Genomic DNA, 24,942 nt, shown 5'->3' on the forward strand with positions numbered 1-24,942 from the left:
CATCTGAAACTCAATATAGAAAATCTCAGCATAGACACTTAAGAGTCTGAGAGATCTTTTGGCCAGAGTTTTGACAACCAGTCTTTCTTCATTTGAATGAGAGAAAGTAAGAAATATTCTGGAAAGGAGCTGAAGGAACTTTCGGAATGAACATAGATTCTTTGGCTTCTGGGTATGAAGCAGATTCTTGGCATTCATCAGTCACAAAAGACTAAGCTCAGTTATACAGATAGCAACCTGAGACTACTTGGGAAAATCTAAAGCAGCTGAATGAAAGGCAGGAAAGATATACATGCATCAGTTAACTCAGGATCCTGCAGAAGGTCCAAATGTATTTAGGCTGCCTGCAGTGAAACTCTTCTTCACCCTGAAGAGTAAGCATTTCTGGCGAGTGGATGTGGTTGTCCTTTGCAAACATGCCCTGCAATTACTGCTGGAACAATCGCTGTCCATGGTACTTATCCAGACTTATCCAGCCAATAGCAGGCTGCCAGGCAAGGGAAGAGTTCACTCAGGGCAGCTGACCATGGTGCTGTAAAACCAGGTTCAAAAAACCATCGGCTGTTACTGTAAAAACTGTACTAACTCCTGCCAGTCACAGTCAGGGTTGGACAATATGGGAGTAAAAAAATGGGGGTTTATTGATTTTAGATGTTAGTAGATGTATCTGGAAATTTGGTGAAAAGGTGTAAATAAGACCTGTACTCTACTCCAGACAATGAGTCTAGAAATATGGTCTTATGCAGCAGAGATGCTGGACGTGATTTTTCCTAGAGATATTAGTAGGATATAGTCTCCATGCTTTATCCTTAAAACGAATGTAACTGACTGTCCATGGAAGGTTTGCTCAGTATTTCTTCCACATTATTGTTGACTCCTTGGAAGTAAAGACACAACAGGGCTGTCTTACTTTAGTGGTTCCATTTCTGGAGCTTGATCGCCAGATCATGTGCTTGCTAATGTAGTGTTGAAATCAACAGTCTGTGTAAGAAATGCAGGCAAATTTTGAACAATAAAGGAAAGAATCTGGAGTTTGGAGTCACAGTTTCTTGAGAGAAGCATCTGGAAGAGACAGCCCTTTGTTTAGCAAAATACAAGACTCACTATTTTTCACCAAGACTAGATACTGCAAAGCATTGCCTGATCCCACTGAGTTTCTATCCACCCATTCAGCATTTAGTTTGAGGAGAATATATGCATCCCTATGACAGAGGCTGACAAATCCCTGATGCTGTGCATAGATCATCAACATCTGCCACTGGATTTTAGAACAGAAAGACTATGCAGATCAGTCTAATGGCTCCAAGATCCAGCATACTGAAACAGAAAAAAAGATCTCTCAGGAACCAGATCACTTATACTTGAAGTGGTCCATCTGCAAATGATTAAAGTCCTTGCTCCTGTGCATATTATTTGTTCCTCCACACCATTTCAGTTCCATTAATGGTTTATTCAGAATCAAGTCATCCTGTTCATATGCTGTTTTGTTTGCTTGTAGGCATAGTCTTCAAGCGCATGTAATATGCCTCCTTCCTAGGGAAGCCAGAGGAAGAATTTGTGGGGTTTACCATACTCTAAGACATAGGTCCAGAATTACTTTTATTAAGGAGAAAGACATTTCTGGACAGCTGCACAGAATTCAAAATATTAAAGCATTTTCAAGACTTGCTTAACTATAGTCTCACTGTTAAATCTTTACACTTCAAGACAGAAGTCTCTGAAAGGACAAGTCATCAATCACCGCCCAGGAACTTGCATCATTTCTTCACCTGGCAATGAAGATGGCTCCCTCAGATGAGAATGACAGTTGCTGCACTTTTCCTGTCAGTTCTTGCTTTCAGGGGCCCCCGTATTTAAGTATATTAGCTAGGCTACCTAAATGGTATTTCCTCTTTTTTTTTTTTTTTTTTTTCCTGGAAACACAGTAGAGTATCAGTTCCTGGATTCAGAAGACAATAGTCTTCTTGAGGTCAATACAGGCAATGTGACACACTGCATGACTGACATACCACTGACCTGGCTGGAGCTGGCCATCTGAGCACCACTGCGTCCCAACTCAGGTGGAACTCTGCATAAGGATTCCCTGTTTCCTTCTCTGAGTCCCTTACTGTGAGGACAGAGGAGAGATCTCTACTTAAAGCTGGAAAAAGAAGTACATCAATGAGGAAATTACCATTTGATGGTGCTAAACAGCAATATAGCATTATAGCCAGTTCTCATGCATAGGACATACTCCAAATTCTTTCAAGGTTTTTTTCAGACATTGTCTAGGGTCTGCTGCAGAACAATACGTAAGCCAGTGCCAAGCCCCTTGTACCTCCTCACATGCTAGGCCTGGTCAAGCACTATCGTTTGAGACAGGATGTTTCATGTTCTCTTCTAGGATCTCATTTTGAACTGCATTTGGTCTCCATCCAGTTTCTGTCTTAATAAGCATCAGATGTGGGGTTTATTGCCTGAAATACTGACAAATAGAGCAGATAGCCCTGATGTCTTCAGAAATTCCAAGCGATTTCATCAAAGTTGGAAACGGGAGACAGTAAGTTATCAGTACAAACACCACTGCTGTTTGCACCTATTTAGTAGCGAAGGGAGCAACTAACCTTATTCTAGCAGTGACTTGAATTGCCCGCTAAAGCAGTCATAGCTTGGACCAATTCTCCACGAATTTCCAGGAATGAAAAAAAGAGTACTTATCTGTGATATGGTTCTACCACAGGCAGAAACATAGACTGCATTCACCAATCCAATACAAACTGAGTAGGGGTAACAGAGACTACCACTAAGCACAGCAGTCAGGGCAAAGTAATACTTCCAGTAAAATGTCTTCCTTCCTTCCTTCCTTCCTTTCCCCCCTTTGTTTAGTGAATCCAATGAAAGTTTTAAGACGATGAAGATTTCTTCAGAAACTTGACAAAAGAAATGATTTGAAAGTCTCCAAAGAGATTAGGAGGATAGACGCTCAAGTAATTTTCATCTCACTACTACAAGAAAAAGGACAGAACTGAAGACAGGTCACAGATGCTCCACTCCTTATACGCCTTTTACATAAGAATACTAGGCATTATGGGACATACACAAAGACCTAATGATTCCTGCCATTCAAAATCCCGTCTTATGTGCACATGGTATAGGTGCTTGCCCAAAGAATGACATTATTACATTTCCTTTTATGGCTGGACACTGATACTTTAGTGACCAGAAGAGATACTAAGGGTGAGATTGAGCTTCACATTAAAGACATCTAAATTCAGTTGTCTATGCTCTCATTGTAGCCAACAGAGAACTAGCCAACAAAGTTAACAGAGCTACTCAGTGAGCATACTTACTGAGCGAGTAGGTATGTATCTAGTTAGTCAAATAGCTCTCCAGAACCTACTGATTTCTCTGACTGTTTTGTCTATAAAATGCAGCTGAGTCCCAAACTAAAAGCAACTTAATTTGGGGGTTAATTAAGAAACAAATAAAAAAGGAGATTTTATCACAAAGGGACTACTGCCAATAAGGTAACAGAAAGAGGGCAATCTAAGTTTATAACATCATACTATTTGAATTATTGCATATATGATATTTTGTAGAAATAATGAAATCTTAATCAGATTTCAATGTTATGCACTCTCATATGTGGCACAGAGGTGAAAAAACAGAAGAATTTTCAAGTCAGTTATCAAAACTATGCTAATTACATACAGAAGCTTTAACATATTAAACTGACTGCCTATACAATGCAGTAGTATGGTTACTGTTAACAGCGTATCTACCCAGTGGACTATAGGGGATAAGCTTAGGTTGAGAGTTTATCAACTTCTAATTTGGACAATATTTGAGTTTTCCCACTTCCTAGCTACAGAGAAACAGAGAATTTTAGCCACTCTCTATATAGCCATACATCAATATACAATCATGTCCTTTGATTACTTTTCAGCTTACCTGGAGTTAACATCACCGTGTCCAAGTTGCCCATGCTGCCCATATCCAAATGTGTAAACATCACCATTCTCCATCAAAACCACTGAAAGCAAACAAACAAAAAAATCAGTATTTTTCAGACATATTAAAAGTTTTCACATGTCCATGTTTTGACTTGTGCCATACATGATTAAAAATATTTAAGAAGCTGAGTATGGCTAAAGAGGATAGAAATTTTTACTGTTGAGCTGGAAAAGGATTGTATACTTCGGTTTAAATGTGCAAGTGATACTGCTGAAGCTATTGGCATTACCAGAGCTATTCGAACTCTTAAAATTTGTATGGGAAAAGTATCCAAAGAAATTCATCTTCAGGTTCCAATTCTGCAAAGTGCTGACACTAGTAAGGATTGAATAAGATCCACTGCACAAGTACAACATATTAAAACATTGTAGAGGAGACTTTTCTGTGTTTTGTAGACAACATCTCACATTTCCAAACTTGTCAATAGGTGAGAAGTGCTACAAATTATAATGTATCATTCAAATTATATTTGAATCCTGTAATTTAAAGAGATTAAAGATCTACAATATAACTGTATTTTAGGGGGAGAGTGGGAGAAGCAAGCCCTTTTATTAAAAATGAGCAAGTCAGCAAAATTGGAAAAACTGACTGCTAAACTGAAGTATCTATTAGTAGATTTCCAAAACTACTTTTACCTTTATTGCTCGCTAAGACCTGGACAAATTCATTTTACTATTTCTACAAGAAAAGACACCACTCATCTATTGTTTTTCTTACTGAAAGACTGAAACTTCAAAAAAGATGAACTATACAAACTGAAGTGGTGAACAACTCAAAAACTTATTGTGAGAGACTGGTCCCACAGACAGACATTTTTATCTAACTGCAAACATCAAACATAACAATTTAAACAGCTTTATGCAGGACTTTAACACTGAAAAAAGACATCATCGAACACCATATTTACTTTCAACCATTAATGTCCAGATTCAGTTCTTTCAAATAAGATTTACATTGTCATTAGCAAAAGTGAAAATTAAGTTCAAGTTTGAAAGACTAATTTTTTTCAACTTTCATTGGTGGTGAATATTCTTAAAGCATATGGATAACACGTGAACCAGAAAAGAATCCTTGTCTCGGTTATTTAGCCAAATAGTTAAATTTTGTACATATTAAAGTAGATAAGACTTCAAAAATACAATGACCACCTTAGAATTTCTATGAAGGTATATATGTACACAGAAAATTCTTCCAATACAGCCAAAAATCTTCTCTCAGGAAGTTTTTCTTATATTTCATATAAACATTTTTTACCATGCAAATTTAGATTTCTCAGTACTACTTGTTTCTACATATCTATCTTCTTCACAGCAAATTCCTTATATCCAGGTATTCAGTATGTGGGGCTGAGGTAAGGTATATATATTGTTAAGGAAAAAAACCCAGGTGTCAAGCCCTTAGACATATACATACTCACTACATGAATATGTTTACAAGCACTCAGAAAAGAAGGTGCTATTTTTTAACACCACTTGTAATTATAACTGCCCATTTTTACACAGTTATGCATTCTGCTTTTATCCAGCAACATATCCATACAGTTAGAAAAGAAGCAAATGACAGATTACATTTTCTTTCAAGAGCACTCCATACGGGCTCAGTCCAAAAAATATCTGTTGAAATGATTACAATAGTTTCTGCCTGGTGGTCAGCATACAGATCTTTCTTTGTCAGTAGTAAGAACCCTGTACCACACAAAATTTACAGTTCACACCTTTTAGTAAGTCAAAATTTATGGGGAAGCCACACAGGATCATTCTCATCATTCAGAAAAAGAGAGGCCATTGGCAGGGAGGTGGCATAAACTAGCACTAACATTAAATCACTTTGAGGGCAACAACGTGAACTCCAGCTCGGAAATTTGAAGCAAGACACACATGTTAATGTGGTACTGCACCAGTGCTGGTTAGCCTTTCTGAGAAGCACAGTTAGCAACCCCTACTGGAACACTGCACTGAAAGATTCACGCCACCTTCCACAACCTGTCACAGCTTGCATTTCTACACAGGGCTGGAACTGTGCCTTGCAGATGTTACCAAATGGCTCAAAACTTGCTTAATTCCATATTAATTAGTCCATATTAATTCCATGTTAATTCCATACATGGTATTTCTAGTTCTTTTCACTGCTAAAGGACAGAGAAGCAGGCTACATAGTGATACTGAAACTTAGTCAACTTCTTAACACTCCCAGCATACATCCTTATTGAACAGTTCAATAAAGCAGTGGAACTACATATGATAAAAAAAAAAAAAAAGAAAAAAAGAAAAAACACTCTAAGGTATAATTAAAATTTTATTTTTTTTTACCTGAATGGTGAAATCCACAACTGACTTGTACGGCTCGCAATTCACAGTCGAAGCGGACAGCCCCTGGTGGATAGGTTGTGATTTTGCTGGCATCCTTCTCACCTCTTTCCCCACTTCCATCTATAAACACAATTTATAATTATATCCCTACTCTTCTAAAAATGTTATGTTAGAAGCAAGAACAGAACAAGAATAGTAAACAAATCCCCCACACACTTCATAAGGTAGGAGCAAGAACTCACAGAATAGTGAGAGAGACAGCTCAAAATGTGCCAATAAAGTAGACTTGAAAGATGACAGAAAATCTACTTCTAAATAATCTACTGCATCAAAGTTTCATACTGGAAAATATAACATCCTATAAAGCAGGAACTTCTGAAGAGCCAACAAAAATGACTGGCAAAACAAAACTTGAAATAACTTCCGAAGTTTTGCTTAATAACACTTTAATTCTTCAATAAAATAACATTATGAAGTATATAGAAAGCACAGTAATAAAACAGAATAAACTGGTCTGTAATTTTCTTAATACCAATTTGTTAGGGATTTTACTTGACTCCAAGTTGGACACACTCCTTATTTTACATAACTAACAATTATTTATGCAGTTCATCTCAGAAAATGCCAACATATTCACTGCTACCCTGTCCATTCCCTTTTGATTTAAGATATATTTTTAGACATTGCTTCTGTGATTTCTTTTAGTAAGTATGATGCATGTTATTGTTTCCTGATGTCAAAATGCCCTCACATCAGATACAAGCATTAAGGTGACAAGTATATTATTTATAAATTTCTTGAAAGCCACTATGTTCAGAAATCAGAATGTCATTTTAAAGTCCTCTAACAGTTAGATTATAACCAAAGAGAGGTTGCAGAGTCTCCATCCTTGGAGATATTCAAAAGCCATCTGGACACAGTCCTGAGCAACGTGCTCTACGTGACCCTGCTTGAGCAGGAGGTTGGACTAGATGATCTCCAGAGGTCCCTTCCAACCTCAACCATCCTGTGATTCTGTGAAACTGTATTGCCACTGGGACACAAAGATTTCATAATAGCAGCAGGAAACCAAATGACAGAGTAACAGGCAGCATATTCGTCATCATTAAACCACTTAGTCTTGTGAAGAAAGCTGTCAATGAAAGCTCTAAAGAAAGTGCATTGCCATAATGAAGAATTTCATGTATGACTTCAGTATATACACTCACACTACCAAAGTGGGCCAGCAAACATCTGTAGCCACCGTTCTGTTACAAAATCTATTTAAACCAGAGAGGTTTCTATGCTAGCATAGAGATCCAAGAGAAAATTCCTGAAGTGAAAAATAACTGCTCTCAAGAGATTTCACATCCATTCTGTGATAATTCTCACTGATTACTGTTTTATTAACAAAATTGACAGAGGTAAAGAACTGCTGCTGCAAATAATACGTTGGTAGTTTAGATCTGTATCTACCATTTTTACATGTAATATTTTCCTGAATAATTATTCATGGAAGTCTTTGAACTCTGAGTCTTCATTATTCACTGTGTGCAGTATAGCACTTGCAAATCTTTCAGACATCTTTCTTAAACCATAATCCTGTTTTTATAGATATTGCTCAAATATTTTTTTCTTTTATTGCATGCAAACTGCCATTACAATAAAGCCATTTCAGCACTTTTATTATTGACCAATTTTAACAAACATCACTGTTCTGAAAAAAGTTATTTTCTAGTGATGATTGTGTACAGAAGGTACGTGAATATGGTATGTGAAAAAGGTGTATGAATCTCCACGCATTCCATGTCTACAGAGAAAACAGTGCACCCAGATATTAAGTAATGCTTCTAGAGAATTAGGTTTAATACAGTAAGTGAAGTAGCTCTTCCTTCTAAAAAGTGGGTGAACTTTACCAAAAAGAAGCACACCTGTACTACATATTTGGCATATGCAAAGTGGAGACATGGTAAAAGAACTGCCTAGCTCTCAGAATTGCCATGGGAATTTTGAGGCATTTCTAGCAATGTCTGTTGTACACTACCAGACTACATGCCCATTAGGAAAAAAAAGTTTGAAAGTTTGTCTGCAGAGTGGTAGCTTTTTTTAAAGAACACCAGGAATAACAAAAGCAAATACAAAGAAACAGAATCACTATTTAACCAAAATGATTATACTGAAAACGTAAAAGTTTTTCTACTAGTCATATAATTCTGCCTTAACATGTTTCTAGTATTTTATTTAACAATTTGGCTATTTGCCAAAAACAGCACCTACAAATTTTTTATGCCTACCTTTGTATTAAAATCTATACGCCAAGGTAATCTAGAGATGGATCTGAGGGCAAGTATTGCCACCAGAATAATTTATTTCGTTGGCAGCCTACTTACTACTTCCTTTTTTCACACAAGCTTTTCAGATAGGAGCAGAGAGAAGTGAATTGTTCTGGAAGTCTACGCCTGTAGACCCTGTCTCCACTTCTGTCATTGATGGGCATGACAAAAAATGCAACCTCTCTCACTGAGCAAATGCACTTGTCCAGTCACCTGCAAGGAATGCACATGTCCAGTAAGCATGTGATGGGGCTGTAGGTGCTTCCAGTGATGAAACCAACTAGATACACAGCAACCACTATACAGTCATACTAAAAAATATTAGCAAAAATTGTATTCTGGTCACATAACAGTGACATATCAAGTGATCTGCAGATACTTGAACACACGCACATGTGTTTTTCCCGCCTCATCGTAAGGAAGGACATACTGTTCTTAGGTGCTTTAAAAACTGCTAACAATAGTTTAGGACTGCTGTTTTCACAACTAATAAGTACACAACCTTGAACCTTTGAACAAAAGAAGATTCTAGACATATTCTTATTTTTTCCAAAGTTTTAAATGAAAGTATGACACTATCTATGCATAAGACAACACTAAATACTATTGTGTGAGATGTAGAGAAAGAACATTCACATGAGACAAATTTTGTATTTCCTTATCCAGGAAATAAATTTATTTTAAAGGAAAAAGTTGTACAGAATTAGCCTTTTTAAGTTGTGAAGCTAACTTCTCAAAGCATTTAAGAGTGCAGGAATGGAAGCAACTGACTTCAAGATATACCTTACTTTGCTTAAGCACAAAATTCGCAGACTTAACATGAAACTTCTCTTAGTCTTCCTTGAATGGTTAGTTACTGTCTCATGAATTTTAAATTGACTTGATCTTCAGAACTTGATAAGCAGTCTAAAATAATTTATGTGCAGTAAGTACAAAACCCTTATATCTAACCAAAATAAGGTTCAGCTAATCATTGCTCATGGCAAAAAAGTCTTTTGACTATAATATTCCAGGCTAAATAGAACACCATCACTCACCTTTACACCTGAATTTTTGGTGTGTACTGCCTATGTACTCCATTACACAGTCAAGGCATATGATCTTTTTCTAGCAGTATGGGCTAGGAGAAGCAAGCCTTGCATTTTCTTACTGTTAGAGGTAAGGCTACAAATAAGCATTGGGTCAACCACTTCCCTTTCAGTACCTTGAGAAAGTGAGAATTTGTTTAGATGTGAGTGAGGAGTCGATGCAGAAAGCTTATTTGCACATGTGCCTTGAGGAATAATGGTAACTATGAAAATAGACACATTTGCTTTTCTTCAAACAATTCTGTGCGCAATCATGTCATTAGTAGTAATACCAAAACAACTAGTCCTCAAGTAGAAGCATAGAAAGAAATACTACTGAAGCAGCCTCTGTTCTGTTTGAATTAATGATATCTTGTAAGCAGAGCACATGAGTTAGCACTTTCAGTGTTATCCAGCTGGACTTCCACTGAACAAAAACTTTGAATCTTTCATATCTTTATGAGCAGAAGAAAACATTGTGGGGAAGCTCAAAAGCACTTCCTGCTGTCCACACAGAGGGGCAGTTTCCATGAGCAACTTCACAACAATGGTATTTCAGATTCCTGGAAACCTTAGTAGTTGGGGGAAGAAACAGAGAACTAGTATAACTACTATCTGGTTCAAAAAAAAAAAAAAATCCATGAGTTAAGAAAAAGCTCATTCAGTCAAGTTAGCAAATGAAGTAAAGAGCTATAAATGAGAAGCTGGGGAAAAAAAGGTACATTCTCACAGGTCCATGTCACAAAACCTGGGCTTAAACCTGGGGCAAAAAACTTTGTCAGTGTTCCCCAGCTGCAGTTTGTGTGGTATTTCATTTCTCACTGACCAGTTTGGAGGAGAGGAAAAGTGTTTCTAAGGATGCCTACTAGTGTGTTTCTTCTCCCTAGATTAAAAGTTTTAATGCAATAAGACTGTGTACACAAAAAATATATAGGATAACTGTCTCTTAATACTACAGCATTTGCCAGCACAGATTTGTTTAGTTTAGCAGAGATTACCCAAATAATGGGTATCAGTCTAGTTACCACTGGTTAGCATTGGTGATGTACAACCCTCACAGGATGTTCTGAATGCCTTATTAACATTTATAGTCTTTACAGATAGCAAAGTTCCTTGAAAAAAATCAGCCTGTGAGTGCAGTTTCTGGGCTGTCCGCCGCAGGCTTCAGCTGAAATATCTGTAACCAGTATTCCAGCTACAATACAGGAGGGGAGGGAAAGTAACCTCCTTCTGGTTGTGAAAAAATCATCCATCTTGTGAGGGCAGAAGAACAAGCAAGTCTGTTGGATGCCCGAGAGGTTGCTATACACCTTAATCGAGCTTCTTGGTGAAGTCTGGTATGTAGAATCACAAGTGCATGACACATAAGATAATTAACTTGCATTTAAAATTATGAACTCAAGAAGAACATCTATATCCTGAATTCTTATACCAGTACTGGCTTGCTTAATTCAACCAATAAGTAAATGCAATCAAGAATTGAGAGGCCAAGTTACTTGTTCCATTATCTGACTTGGACTCAAGTGAACCTGCAATCCTCAGCAATGGCAAAGCACACGCATGATCTCCATGTACTTGTTTTTGTATACCATATGAATTCAAAGTAAAAGTAGTGTATTTGACTGACAATGTAAATGCTTAGGTATTTTCTGTGAACTGGATAGTTTGCCACATGGGAAGGTGCTTTGGAGGACTACAGAGACCCACCTCTAGTCACTGTCAAACAGAGAACAGAAACCCAGGAGGCCATCTTCAGCATGGTCTTCTTTTATTAGGTATTCAACTTTAATTATCAGGTGGGCAAAAAGGCACACATTTATGATTTAACCTTGTTCTTCACAGATACCAAAAGGACCTTACAAATAACAAGAATAACTGTCCATATGACTTAAATGATTTACTCCAGATGTTTGTTAAGTGGTGGGGTTTTTTTGCAAGGCAAGGAAACCACAACCATTTCTAAACTCTAGAGAATGAACCAAAGGTCATATCAATGCTATATTTTACATATCTGTTCAATAGAGGTAGTTTCTTCAGAAGCATCATCTTTATTGGCCACTACTGATCCTGCTGAGCTCCAGCAGATCACAGGCATAGCTTTTTCTTTGCAGTATTTCACATGAAGAATTTCTTCCTAATCTCCTCAAAATTCTGGGCAACTTCATCTAATGAATTTTAAGCCTCCAAAAAGAATTACTGAGTGATGGGAAAGAGAGGGGCAGATATGAAAGATGATATAGAAGTCTGAAAAGAGAGACAGAACTTAAAATGGCAAAAAATAAATGTTATTTAAAAACCCTCTACTTTGTGATTAATAGTTGTGACAAGACACAACAACAGCTGATTATGTATTCTTGTGAGGTTTGACAAGTCCCTGCCTAAAGTGTCTTGTCACCGATTGGTAGTGTATAAACCTATCAAATAAAAAGTGGCTCTGAAATTCTTTTGTGCAACATTTATCTTCTCCAAAAGTCTTATGCAACAGGTCTTCAGCTGTGTTTTGAACTTGTTTAGGAATATATGACATTTGAAAATAAGACTACCAGATCATGGAAATGTCAATATGGAAATTAAAGACTCCTGCATTATTCACATCTAAGTCTAAGAACTACGTTTTCGTTGTCAGATGTAGTTCAGTGAGTGCTTCGAAGTGCCTTAGCCTTCAGAGAGTGTATTTTATAGTTTTGAGAGTGAATTACAACTAAATCTTCCTGAACTATCTGATAATTTGGTATTAGCATTTGCAAAGTGGTTGATTTGTAGCTTTTCTGATCCATATAGGTTCAGCTTCTTCTAACCTTTCTCCTTTTGAGGGGATTTGGTTTCATACTGTTTAGAACATTTTTTAATTGAAGCAACTGCCCGAATACAGGAAAAGGGTGGCATTTCCTACAAATGTTTAACCAACTCAAGTTTGTTTTGTTTTTAATTTCTATTCAGTTGATTTCTATAGCTGAAAAAAGGAAAGACATAGGCAGACTTATATCTTTTTCTACTCAAATCCCCAGTGATCTCCAGGGATTAGAGATGTGGACTAAGAAGTCGCTACCTCATTAGAGAATGAGGATGAAGCACAAACTAATTTTTCTTCTCAGTTTCAAAGCACTCCACGAGTTCCAAGAAAGTGCTAACAACTCCTTTCTATCTGCACTTGTGATGGAGACGCAAAGATCAGAAAGATTATGTTTAATGCATTCCTTGTAACAACAGTCTTGATATGCAGACTCTACAAACCCTGAGTAAAGGGTTTGAAATGAGTGGATGACAGGCAGGCTTCCCAGAAAACGAATGTTCATAATAAAGTTAAAGGAGTTTTCAATAGAGCAATTCAACAGAATTTCACATATAAGAATGAGGTAGATTTGATAATTTTATACTAGTAAAAAAGTTTAAGTTAGGCCATAATTGTCAGTGCTGAAGAAGCTGTTCACATTCAAGTTTATACATGTCATTATCAGGTAAAGTTCTGCAGCTCCAGAATTACAGGCCTGAACAGGTACCAACTGCTTTAGTACTGGTTTCATCAGTACTACCAGTCAAAATAAACTTTCCCTCCCAGAAAACCTTGAAGGTCTGGTTGGTGCAGTATTTACAAGACTACTTTAGCAGAAGCATCAGAAATCAGAGTGCTGGTGTGGAAAGCATCACATTCAAAAGTAAGACAAAAAGCACTCCAATGTCAATGTTATGGTGTGCTGGCGCTGAAGTCAACATTACAGCTTCAGATCGCTTGAAATCAGTGCTTTTATCTTCTATGTATAGTAAAACAGGATTATAAAGCAAGCCTTCTGAAGATGAGGTATATTTCTTATCCTTTTCATGTGAGCTCCCCTTCCCCATTACTTGAGTAACAACCCACTTCAACAGTTTTCCTTTTTCCCTTTGAAGGGATATTTCTAATTTGTAGTGAAATTTGTGGTCTTCTTTTGGGAAGCAATCTTCTGTGGCAGAGAAGGGTCTCAAAGTTTACTTCTGAAGATGTTACCTCAGAAAAATATTCCTTGTCAGTTCTACAGAGCATATCTGACAAAATCTTTCAACATAATATAGACCTTTGCATTGGGCTTACAATTCCAAGAAACAATGAAAACCTCAGACTGACACTAATACATATAACTTTTGTAAGCAGATATTTGAGGTAGCTAAAGAAATATTTCCTGCAGAACTAAAGGGAGCTCCAACTACCAACATGCCCAGGATGCACAGAGGTATGCAGGATGAACATGCTCCTTGCCTGTAAGGACAAGGGCTTGCAAAGCAGTACAACTAGCAGAAGTATCCAGATGAAAAAAAGGCCATCAGCTAACTATCACTCAAATTACAGCATTTAGTTTCCTCATGTTTTCTCTTTCAGCATGAAAGGTCTCCCGGGGAGATTATGATAAATATATTTTCTTTAACCAATCTACAGTTAAAGTTAAGCCTGCATATTATACAATATCTAATGTATATTATACAAAGGACTGTATTCTGCTTTGATTTCCCTAAAATTAACTTGAGATAATTTCATGATCCAGTATGTTTATAATTAAGTATGTATATTACCCATACACACTGAAATAATACCCCAAAAGGCTTCAAACTGTCATATAATTTGTCTGTGTACATGTCAAATACACTTCACTAACTTCTGTTGATTCAACTGAAATGCCATTCTAAATTTTTTTTCATATTTAGTTATTCTTTAAAGAATATTCACGGGATTCCAGGCCCTCACTATTTTAGGAGTTTTCTGCTTACTTTACTCAGGTCTGTTGTCGACATTTCATATTTTTGTTTTATATATATATAAATATGGAGGGGTGTGTGTACACACACATATACGTATATATTTATACGTACAAACTCCATGCAGATGATCAGATTTGCTACAGCTCAACTTTATTAAGTTCATTTGAAATATTTAGTAACACACTATCTTGCTAAAAAATTCAGTTGTACCTGAGAACATTACACATTTAGAATACCAAGTTTAGTGAATTAGCCTTCCAGACAAATAAGTGTCAGAGAAACCAAAGACACACGATACTTACAATTCTGCAAAAGAACGTTTAACTCCAAAGAACACTGTAATGTAAAAATTATACTTTTGCTTATACTTATGCTATTTACATTATTTTTAAATATTTCAGTTCTAAAAAAGGTTTATTAATAGATTGCATACTATGAAAAGCAAATTTTATGTTAGAATTAAGAAGACTAGAATAAATGTATTAGCAGTTGCCCCAGATATACAGCTCAAAGGTTGAAAACAATAACAGTGCAAACGTCATATCTGAGTCACTGGAAGGTGTTAAAGTTTTCTATGGTAAAGTTAAAGAACTTTAGGAATGAGAAAACCTTAGAAATGAGAAGAGACACAGAAAAACAATGACATCCTTCATCAGAGAAAGAAAAGAAACACAAAGATGATGCAGACTATCTAAAATTTACACTTTTAAAGCAGATCAACATCTAAATGCGTTCTCTTTCTCCTCAGGTAACGAAATACTAACAAGAAGAAAAGCAGAATCCATTTTGTGCATTGCTTTGAAAAGAGAGATTCAGCGAATGGAAGAAGTGACGGGGAGGATGGGCTTATTTCCACCCTAGCCAATAAGGAAGACCAAATACCTTTGTGCTTGTCCCGTTTATGCTTTAGCTGGGCTGGATGGGGTCTGATTCTGGCTAGAGCCTGTTCTCGATGGTTCATAAAAATAGGACCAGGAAATACAAGGGGGCCTGAGGAGAAACATTTTGCACATGCATAGAAAAACTCACAAAAATGGAAACACTGTGTTAAACAAAATTCAAATTAAAAGCAATGAAAAGAATGAATATTTTATTACATAATAATCTTGTTTTTTGAAATTCAAAAGGCCCTAATTAAAATAAATTTGGTATTTCTTGATAATAGGACAAAAATACTATGCAAAGAAATGATAAATATCCCACAATGACAGTTTTACCTGGATTTGTAAGTATGCAACTATACTCCAGGCAATGGAAATACAACAGACTCAGACTGGAGTAAAATTTGACAGTGAATATCCATTACTCTCTTTAATAGTTAAAATTAGTTTAATTATCATGCCTTACATCCTAAAATACTGCATTCAAAATACTAATTCAGAACAATATTACTACATCAATGCTAAATAAAAGAAAGTCCACAATCATAAGACTGTTCATAATTACCCTTATTTAAAATTCAGAATTATTGGTCATAAAGAAAATAGTGAGCCAAAAACATCTGTTCTGGGAAGAGAATTATTTGAGCCATGTGATTTTTTTTTGTGGTCTACTCATTCATTTTGAAATCTATTTATGTTATTATTTGAATATTTCACTTCTATGTGAAGGTCAAGTCTTTGAGAGATCTCTATTTGAAGAAAGCAATCATTTATTTAAAACTTTCTCTAGACTCCATTTTTTTAATCTAGATCTCTACAGTGTGCTGTAATGAATTAAATTGAGAATGATTATGTCTTGATCATAGGCCAGCAATCTGTTGTCCAAATCTGTACTTTTCCCCTCAACCTCAGAGGTTAGCCTGCCATCATAAATTTCTTTGGAGGCAGCATCTCCTTGTTCCAGAAGTCTGACATTCAATGGAAATCACGCATTAGGAGCTGCTAAATTCTGGCAAATGCTTCTCTCACCATTCCACAGGCATCAGACTCAGTCCTTGCTTGCATTTAAAAAAAAAAAGTGTGCATGTGATGTTATAAATAAGTTAGTGAGCCTATGAAAATAAGTAATTTTTCCTTCCCTGCCCCACCATCGCTAATATTCTATTTCTTTAGTTAATCTTTACTGATAGATTAATATACGCTAACTTGCTCTAAATGCCCATCATCCCAGCTTTCCTGACCTTTACTTCATCAGCTCCTTAACTAATAGGAAACAGTATGAATAGAAATTTAAGTGGAAATCAAGACAAATCTATTTAGGTTTAGAACCTTCAGATGAAGAAACTTGTGTTCACCCACTGAGGTTCACAGGTTTTAGTATTAACTACTATAATTATACTATACTGTAATTAAAAAGGAAAATTAGAACTGTGTTAAAAATCCACTACTGCCTTTCCTCCTAGTTTTGAGTTTCATATCTACATTAGCTAATATAACCTCTCTATTTGTGCATATTTCTACTTACAACAGATTTTCTGCTGCTGTTTGTTCTACCGTGTTCGTCTGGATTCTTTATCCCAATTCAACCAAAACAGCCTGCCTTGCTAAGAACTAACTCCTCTGACAATCAAGGTCTAACATAGTTTGCTTTTTATTTACCTTTATCTTGTAGATTCTTCCATTAGTTGTCTTGCTATTTCACTTTTCACAGCCTCCTCTCAGTCATCGCTTCCATTTAGCAGATATACCATACCACCGTCTCAATTAACATATTTGCTAGAGATTACTTTTCACCAGACCATTCACTATGTTTAATTTCCTACTTTCCATTGTTTAGACTCAACAAAAAAAGTTAGAACACTCTTTCCACCTTCTAAAGTTGGAGGGCAGACACTGAGAAGTCATCTACTGAGGCAGACCAGTAAAAAGCAAAAAAGGGGAGAGATGAATGACAGGCAAACAAATATGAAAGCTAAAAGTGTTTGGAGAACAAAAGATACAGATGAAAGCTGAATGAAGAGCAGGAGAAAAAAAAGACTAGAGTTAGAGTTAAAAAAAAAAAGTGATGGAGGACTGGGACTTGCTTACCAAGAAGCTCCTAATGAAACGAAAAGCCCAAGAAATAGAGCGCAGACCTGACAATATGAAAAGAATGAAACTAAGATAAGAACACAGTTGCAAAGAGAGATCCAAAGACTGAGATGACTGTAGGTTGAAGCATATGGGGCTAGGGTATTTGTGGGTGACTGAACAGAAAATCTATGATCACTAGAAAACTTAGGGAAAAAATTCCAAAGCTCCAGAAAATGCCTGCACAACATATAGCCAGGGGACCACATACAGCCTAAAGGCAACCTTTGATGTTTTGGCATTAAAAAGATGGCAAAAGACAGAATTATAGGACAGAAGGAGCTGAAGTACATCAGGGTGAGTAAAAGAATTATAGAAGGTTTGGGAGAGAGAGAACATACGGAATGCAAAATGTGGCCAGCTCCTGCACAGTACTAGTAAGATGCTGCCTTTAGTTGACAAGCCATTCATCTGAATTACACTCTTCTGTTCAAGATGAACCCTCTATGACAGTATCTGATCTTCTGACCAAAGCAGGATTTCTTTTTGCTCCTGGATGTCCTTACATCCCCTACATTCTCATCCACTACATAAAGAATCTGAGTCCAAAATCAAGTTAAAGGCAAGATTCCTCCATTTTGTGATAATTTGTGTCTAATCCATGTAACAGAATAGGCAAGTCTGTTCAGCTGTTTGGCTTTTTATGCATGACAAATCTGTAACATGACCACAATATGATAAGAAATATTTAATTTTGATTATATGATGACTGCATTTTCAGTTATGTGCTGGCAGCATGTAAAGGACCCCCTCTCCACCCCCCACAAATAACACCACAGGAAACAAACCACTAGAACAATTCATACAGTCCGTATCTGCTCCCTGCTTATATCCGAGGTCCCCTGTAAAAAGGGAGCAGTATTTAGAGTCTATGAATTATTCCAGTGGATCAATTCAGCCATGTGTTAGTCCTCTGGGGGCATTTTTGACAAGATAGAGGAAATGTCTATGTGAACAACAACAAAAAAAACCCAAGAACCCCCCCCCCCCCCCCCCCCCCCCGCTAGAAGCCTGTGTTGTAGACCTACAAGAGGAATAACAACCTATTACTCTTATCAGTTACTTTTTGGTAGCTCACATTTCACAGATAAGCAAGGGAGAGTCACTAGTAGACTCCAGTGCTGCTATGTAATATCAGGTGCTAGACAATGCAAGAAGAAATCTGCTCTCCCCTTAATTTTTTAATAGAATGTCTTTGCATAGCTAAGCTGCAAAGTCAAATGCCCCAATACTAGAAAAGGCCAAAGTTAGGGATTTTCTTTCTGGGTTCTATAGGAACCAGTCCATTCAAAATGGACCTTCTCTTGCAATGAGTTAAGAGCACAGAGGAAAAATCATTTATCCACAGAACTCTTGCTTCATTTTCAAGCAAATAGAATGCATTTATTAAGTAAGGCAGTGGACTACCGGAAAAGTTACATGATTAATATCACCTTATGTGCACTCAGGTGCTTTTGAATAGTAGACCATCTAAACACTTAGAAGTTTCACTTTTTTTTTTTTTTAAAGTATCTCTTGCTAAATAATTGCTGTTTGGCTGGCTGTGATTAGAGAGAACCAAATCCAAGGATCTCAACTGCCCTTCTCTTCTAGACCAAGGCACAGAGCATTTCAGGCTACCTGAGAAAACAGTACATGACCACATAATTGAAGGTTATATCATGAGGTGTATACACAAGCAGTAGAAATTAAAGTTGCACAGGGAATCTTTGCTTCTTCCATTTCTAACTTTTTAGTGTTTTATTTCAGTTTTTGTTCTTTTAAACACAGTAGTTTTTTGTATACATTCAGTAACCAAAGTCCAGGTCTGCATAGCACTTCCTACTGTAAAACCATATTTTTGGCTTCTGAAACATTAGTAAGAAAAAAAAGACAGTTTTTTTAATAATAAAATAGGGAAGCAGACACTTAATACAGAAAAATATTTATCCAACAGAGCAACATTTGGTAAATTTTACAGAAAAATATTTCACACATTTCAAAGTGAAATCAGGACAAATACTTAGTTTCAGTTCCACCAAAAGTGGAAAACATTCAACTGAGAAAATCTCCCATCTCGTGCCTTCAAAAAAATGAAACTTAATATTCCTTTGGGGAAGGGACAATGGTGAGGTTGCACCATTTAAGCTGCATTTTTCAAACTATGAGTAGCAATTTATTATAATGGCAGAAATATTCCTGGAGAACATCACCCTGCCATGCTGGCACTGAGGTTAAGTTTCATTTTAATTATTGACACTGTTTCAAGTACAAGAATTTCTTTTTAGAAACTCTGAAACAAACATAACTTGAAGGTCCTGGAAGTATCAAAATAAATATTTAACTAACAACCTATAGACTATAATATATTTAGCTGCACTGATATACAATGAAAATGCTATATTTGAATGGATAGTTTTGCTGTAAATTTAGGTATACATTCAGCAATGAACAAAAAATGCTGTTACTGGCAAACTGATTTCAAGCTTATAGGTGCTTGGAGAAATGTTGAATAGACTTGATAATCAGCCTACTGCAGTAAAAATCACCGAATTAACTGAATCAGTTACTCTCCAGAAAGTCAAAAACTGCCCAAATGCAAGAAGTCTCAGCTAATACTGTCTCAGTGCATAGCAGCTTTAACTAAGATTAATCGATTTCCAGGTAACTTTTTCCTTCTAGGTAGGATAAGATAGAAAGAAAATAGTTTTCCCTTTCTACAAAGGCATCAAAAGCTGAACTGTGGTTTATTACACATGAAATCTGTATCTTGGTAAGGATTATCTAAAGGCTTTTACATCACAAGATGAGACAGAGAAATAGTAAAATAGCAGTGAACAGAGACCATTTATTATCACCATATTAAGAGTTATTTCTGTACCTTTAGTATATTAGTTAAATAATAGTTCAAAACTATTTTCATATTCTTGCAGCCTGAGAGAATTATCTTTAAGCAACAGACTGAAATCTTATTGCTTCTAAATCTTGACTGCTCCTAAACTATATTACTTTAAATATCAATCAGAAAGAGTCATGGAAATGGCTGTCAAAATTAGCTCACTAAGTAAATGATGATCTTAGCTTCATTACTTTCACTGTACAAGGTGTATTCCATATACCTGTTTACAACACATATGAACCAATTTTTCACCACAGTATATACTCCCATACATTGCAAAACTGAGGGTTTATTTTAAAGACCCCAAAGACTGATGTACCATCATTATTATGCAATTTGTTTCTTTCAGGTCTATTTTTAAATTAATACACTGTATTAATTACAATAATTCAGTTTAATGGAATTCAACTTTTTTTGTTAAAGAGCTATTGCTGTCTTACATAGGCTTTAAAAAGTTTACTAGTAAACTGAATATATTTACAAATGTAATCTTTTGTGTATACTATGGTAATACCTTAAGCTGTTGACCCAGGAATTCTACAGTCCACAAAGGCATAATTTCATGCCCCAAGACTATGAAAATTGGTGTTTTGTCATAAAGAAAAACCCTACATATCCTAACTACGTTCAGAACATTCTAACACATGGAACTTCCTCACTACCAGGGAAAGGAGGAAAGTGCAGCTACTACACTCACCTCCCACCACTCCCATGAAGTCCTAGATCAGCTTGAAAAAAATCCTAAGAAATTTCATTGTATGGTGCAGATCCTCAGCAGCTCCCTTACTATCTCTCTTAATTTCAAGTGAGAAGTGAAAAGCTGAGAGACATCCACAAATAATTATGTTGAGGTATTCTGATTTATCCATAAAATAGTTTAGTATAACCCAGAAGCTGTGATGAATACAGCTGGCTATATTTCTCGTATAGTTCTTATGCCAGCTTGAAAGAAGTAGAATTAATTTTGTGTTCCCTTCACTGTTTTTGTCATAGCCTTTAGGCCAAAAGCAGTAAGAAGCAGCTAAGCAAAGTAGCTGTCTCACTGCCACAGAAAGGAAGCAAAATTGGTCATCCAAACACCCTGTATTTATTTGTTGCACTGACAAGAGCACATAAATCTAACCAATATTATTGGCACGGACCCTCTTAAGTTTGAGATGATAAACTTATCTCCCAAACTGAAATACTGTGTTTCATTGGTAATTTTAAGGATCTAATTTGTCATTAAAATTTCTTTCTTTAGTGAAGGAACAAAGACAACTGATTCTAAACAAAAATTATCTAACATTTACAATTCTATAATGGGAAGTATAATCTAATCTATCTCCAAATGATAGCCACAACAAAAACAAAAAATTCTTCACCATAAGCTAACTACTCAGAGTGATCCTGCTGAACAGCATACGTACAGGTCCATCACAACTGCTGCAGGCTACTTTGACTTGAGAGAGGTTTGAGAAATGAAGCAGTTACCTGCTCTTTGTTGAAAATACAGTAATATTTAACTAAGCCATTGATACTGGAGCTACTAATTACAACTACTTTTCCATCCCAGAATACGTAAAAAAATTATACATATATTTTTATATATATATAAAATGTATATATGTGTGTGTGTATATATAAAATATAATTTTTTTCCCCCTGCATTGACTCTCAAAGCTTTCATAGTCTTCCTTTATAAGGCACTTGACCTAACAAAAATATTTGAATTGAATAAAGGTGATCAGCAACATTCAGTGAGGGATTCTATTCTTGACTAAATCAAATGTAATACGTGCTTTGTTTCATGCTGATCTGGCACTAAAGAACAAAAGCCATACATTAACCCATTGCAATGCAAGAATCATAAACCTAACAAATGAATCACTGCATACCTGAATGGAAGCCCTTCAGAGAGCTAATTTGGCCTTTAACTGATTTACTACAGCTTTCAGAGAAGCAAAAGGTTTAAAACCTTGCTTTGGATCTCTAAATAGCCATTTCAACAAGCAAGGATTTGTGTATGCGCAAGTTTTTAAACTTCTCGGGACAACAGTCTATTCTTTCAAACCTTAGTTTAACTTAAATTTTTCAGGTTGCAAAATTTCTCACACACCAAAATGAAAATCTAATGGATATTTGAATGAATGTTCCAGGTCTCTCTCATGAACCAAAACAGTAACGTAAGAGTTCAAGAATGGTGCTGTTCTTTCCACAGATTCATGGAAAACAACAGCATCTTTGGAGGGAGAAGCAGCAGGCAACTCCAACATTTTCACCTGATAATATCTGATTATCTAAATCAAGACCTCCGTAGTTGCAAAAACACTATTCCCAGCTTTATCACATAAGTCATTCTGAACCTAATCTCTGCCCTTCCAGGCAGACACACCCACTACACCTCCAATATTGGCAAAGGCAGGGAATTTCAGTGTTCTTTGATACAGAATATGAATAGGTGCATATGCACAATACACTGGCCAACAGTATCACTTCAGCTACAGTCCCCATACACCTACTAAATCAATAACAAACATTCCTCATATCAGTTGTCTGAGGCTTGGTCAGATCCAAAACATTTTCTTTTAAGAGATGGAAAACATACAAGAGGGACATTATAGTCTGGTTCTACTTCCAGTCACAGTTAGGATGCAGATTACCAAAAAGGCCTTATAACATCTCAGAAAGGGAAGCAAACTGAAATGCTCCTCTGCTTTTCTCTTTTTTTCTCCCTGCAGATACTGAAAATTTATCTCCTAGCTCCATCATCAACCTTACTTTTCTGGGTTCAACAGTAGTGGCCTTGCATGATCCCAGGGGATTCAAAAGCCACAGTAATGAGCATTTAAGAAAAAGAGATTAGACACACGAATGTGGGACACTTCAGTATTGCTAGCTGTACGTAATATTTGCCAGCAGTATGCAGCTCCAATATGAGCTAGACAGAACACCACACCTATGCTAAAAGTAACCTCCAGAGATTCAAAGAAAAATAAATATTCCGTCCTTTTCCACAAGTATAGGAAGTTATAAGCTTTCTCTTCCCATCCTCCCTTATTTGTTTTTAAGACTAATAATTACTTACATGCAAGTAAAAATAAACCCAAAAGCTGTCCCACACAGTTCACTGGCTTGCAGCCTCTGAGCTAACTTTGATCACAGAGCATATTTTACATCAGAAAAAAAAAAAAATCACACCTAATTCTTAAAAGGAGAATCAAAATGATATTTATTCCCACAGGAGAAGCCCATAAAGCTTAAACAAAGTTGCTCCTCTTCTTAGAGGAGCTTACCAACCACATCAGCACAATTCACTAAAATATTATGAATTCAGTCAGTCTGAATCTCTCTATTTATTTACCAGATTAACACACTGACATATTTTAAAAACAGGAGGCATATTGAAAACCTGTCAAAGCACAATTTGTGTGAAAACCAGCAGCAATTCCTGAGGCAGGTAATACATAGGGTAAGAAAATTTTAAAGTGACACAGTGTATTTTCTAAAATAGTTTGGTTGGTATACCAGACTTTTTTCATGCTATTCAAATAGAGGAAAAAATCCTTTTATAAAATACAAGAACTTCTGCTTATTATACTAAAAATTCATTAAAAACAACATCATAACTCATACTCATCAAGAATAGTGCTAGGCAGGCATATAGTCATTTCAACTCTTTATATAAGGCAGTATTAGCATCTGCATTAAAAAACACTATTCAACTAGGAAACAACAAAAAAAAGAAAACTGACTATATATTAAACGCTAATCTTCATCATTAAAATTCTTATTCTAAGGAGTAAACTTTGACAAACTTATAGATTTTTCACAATTTTCCAAAGCAGGCTTGTTTGTAAACTCTGTTGGTCTACTTGAACAAAGCTAATTAATTTCCTTTGCTAGAAACTGGACTAGGAAGTTTGCCCAAATTATTCAAATCTCTTATCAATAAGATCATCACCTACCTCGTCCTTCTTCCAATCTGTGTCTCCTATTTACACGTTGCCGCTTTTCTTCTTGCCGTAACTGAAGGTGTTCTTCAATATTAACTCCAGGAACAGGGACAGCTACATCAATTAAGAAAATATAACATACAAAGCTTTCTTTAGAAATTGTTTTTTATAGTAATAAACCCTAGTAAAACTTACTGAGTAAATCAAAAAACTTAGGCCTACTACCTGCCCTTTACATGGCTCTGATAGGATATTTAGAAATAAGGAAAGGAGACAAGCAAATTCCAGGTGCTCATGCATCTTAGGCCTCATCTCTGAACTTCCCGATTTTCACAAGTCTCCACAATTTCAACATCACTTAACAGAATGCAGTACTTTCTTTTGATATATACATATTTATATTTAGTTATCGGTTGCCATGGTTGTGTCTATTTTTCCTCAAAATGTTTCAGAAAGCATTATTATAATTAAGCAATGTTATGTTTGTTTTATTTTTAAACATTTTAAATGGATGGGATATTTTTTAGTTTAAGAACACTTTACCACCATACAGTCTGTGCTTACTAAGAAGCATGCATTTATTTTAACACAGGCATACATCTATGTAAATCCTGATATATTTACCTCATTGGCTAATCCAACAAAAATTCAAAACACTCTGAAAGTCAGTTTTATAACAGAAGACATGACTGGAATGAATCTAACA

The 24,942-nt window shown here is 36.0% G+C and overlaps 1 protein-coding gene across 18 annotated transcripts in view; it reads right to left on the bottom strand.

The window, feature by feature from the left end:
* The window catches only part of MYCBP2 (MYC binding protein 2), a 218,533-nt gene that overhangs the window by 134,244 nt on the left and 59,347 nt on the right, over window positions 1–24,942 (bottom strand). For 16 of the 18 annotated variants that reach the window (XM_067293019.1, XM_067293046.1, XM_067292996.1 and 13 more), the window contains 4 exons: window positions 24,249–24,350; window positions 15,295–15,402; window positions 6,303–6,422; window positions 3,931–4,012 (listed from right to left, as the gene is read on the bottom strand). In XM_067293019.1, coding sequence (XP_067149120.1) covers window positions 3,931–4,012; window positions 6,303–6,422; window positions 15,295–15,402; window positions 24,249–24,350 — 412 coding nt within the window. Of the gene's footprint in view, window positions 1–2,016; window positions 2,108–3,930; window positions 4,013–6,302; window positions 6,423–15,294; window positions 15,403–24,248; window positions 24,351–24,942 lie in introns of those variants that run through there. The other 2 variants (XM_067292987.1, XM_067293065.1) reach the window with 2 other exon arrangements.

This window comes from Apteryx mantelli, chromosome 1, assembly GCF_036417845.1.
Source record: "Apteryx mantelli isolate bAptMan1 chromosome 1, bAptMan1.hap1, whole genome shotgun sequence".
NCBI lineage: Eukaryota > Metazoa > Chordata > Aves > Apterygiformes > Apterygidae > Apteryx > Apteryx mantelli.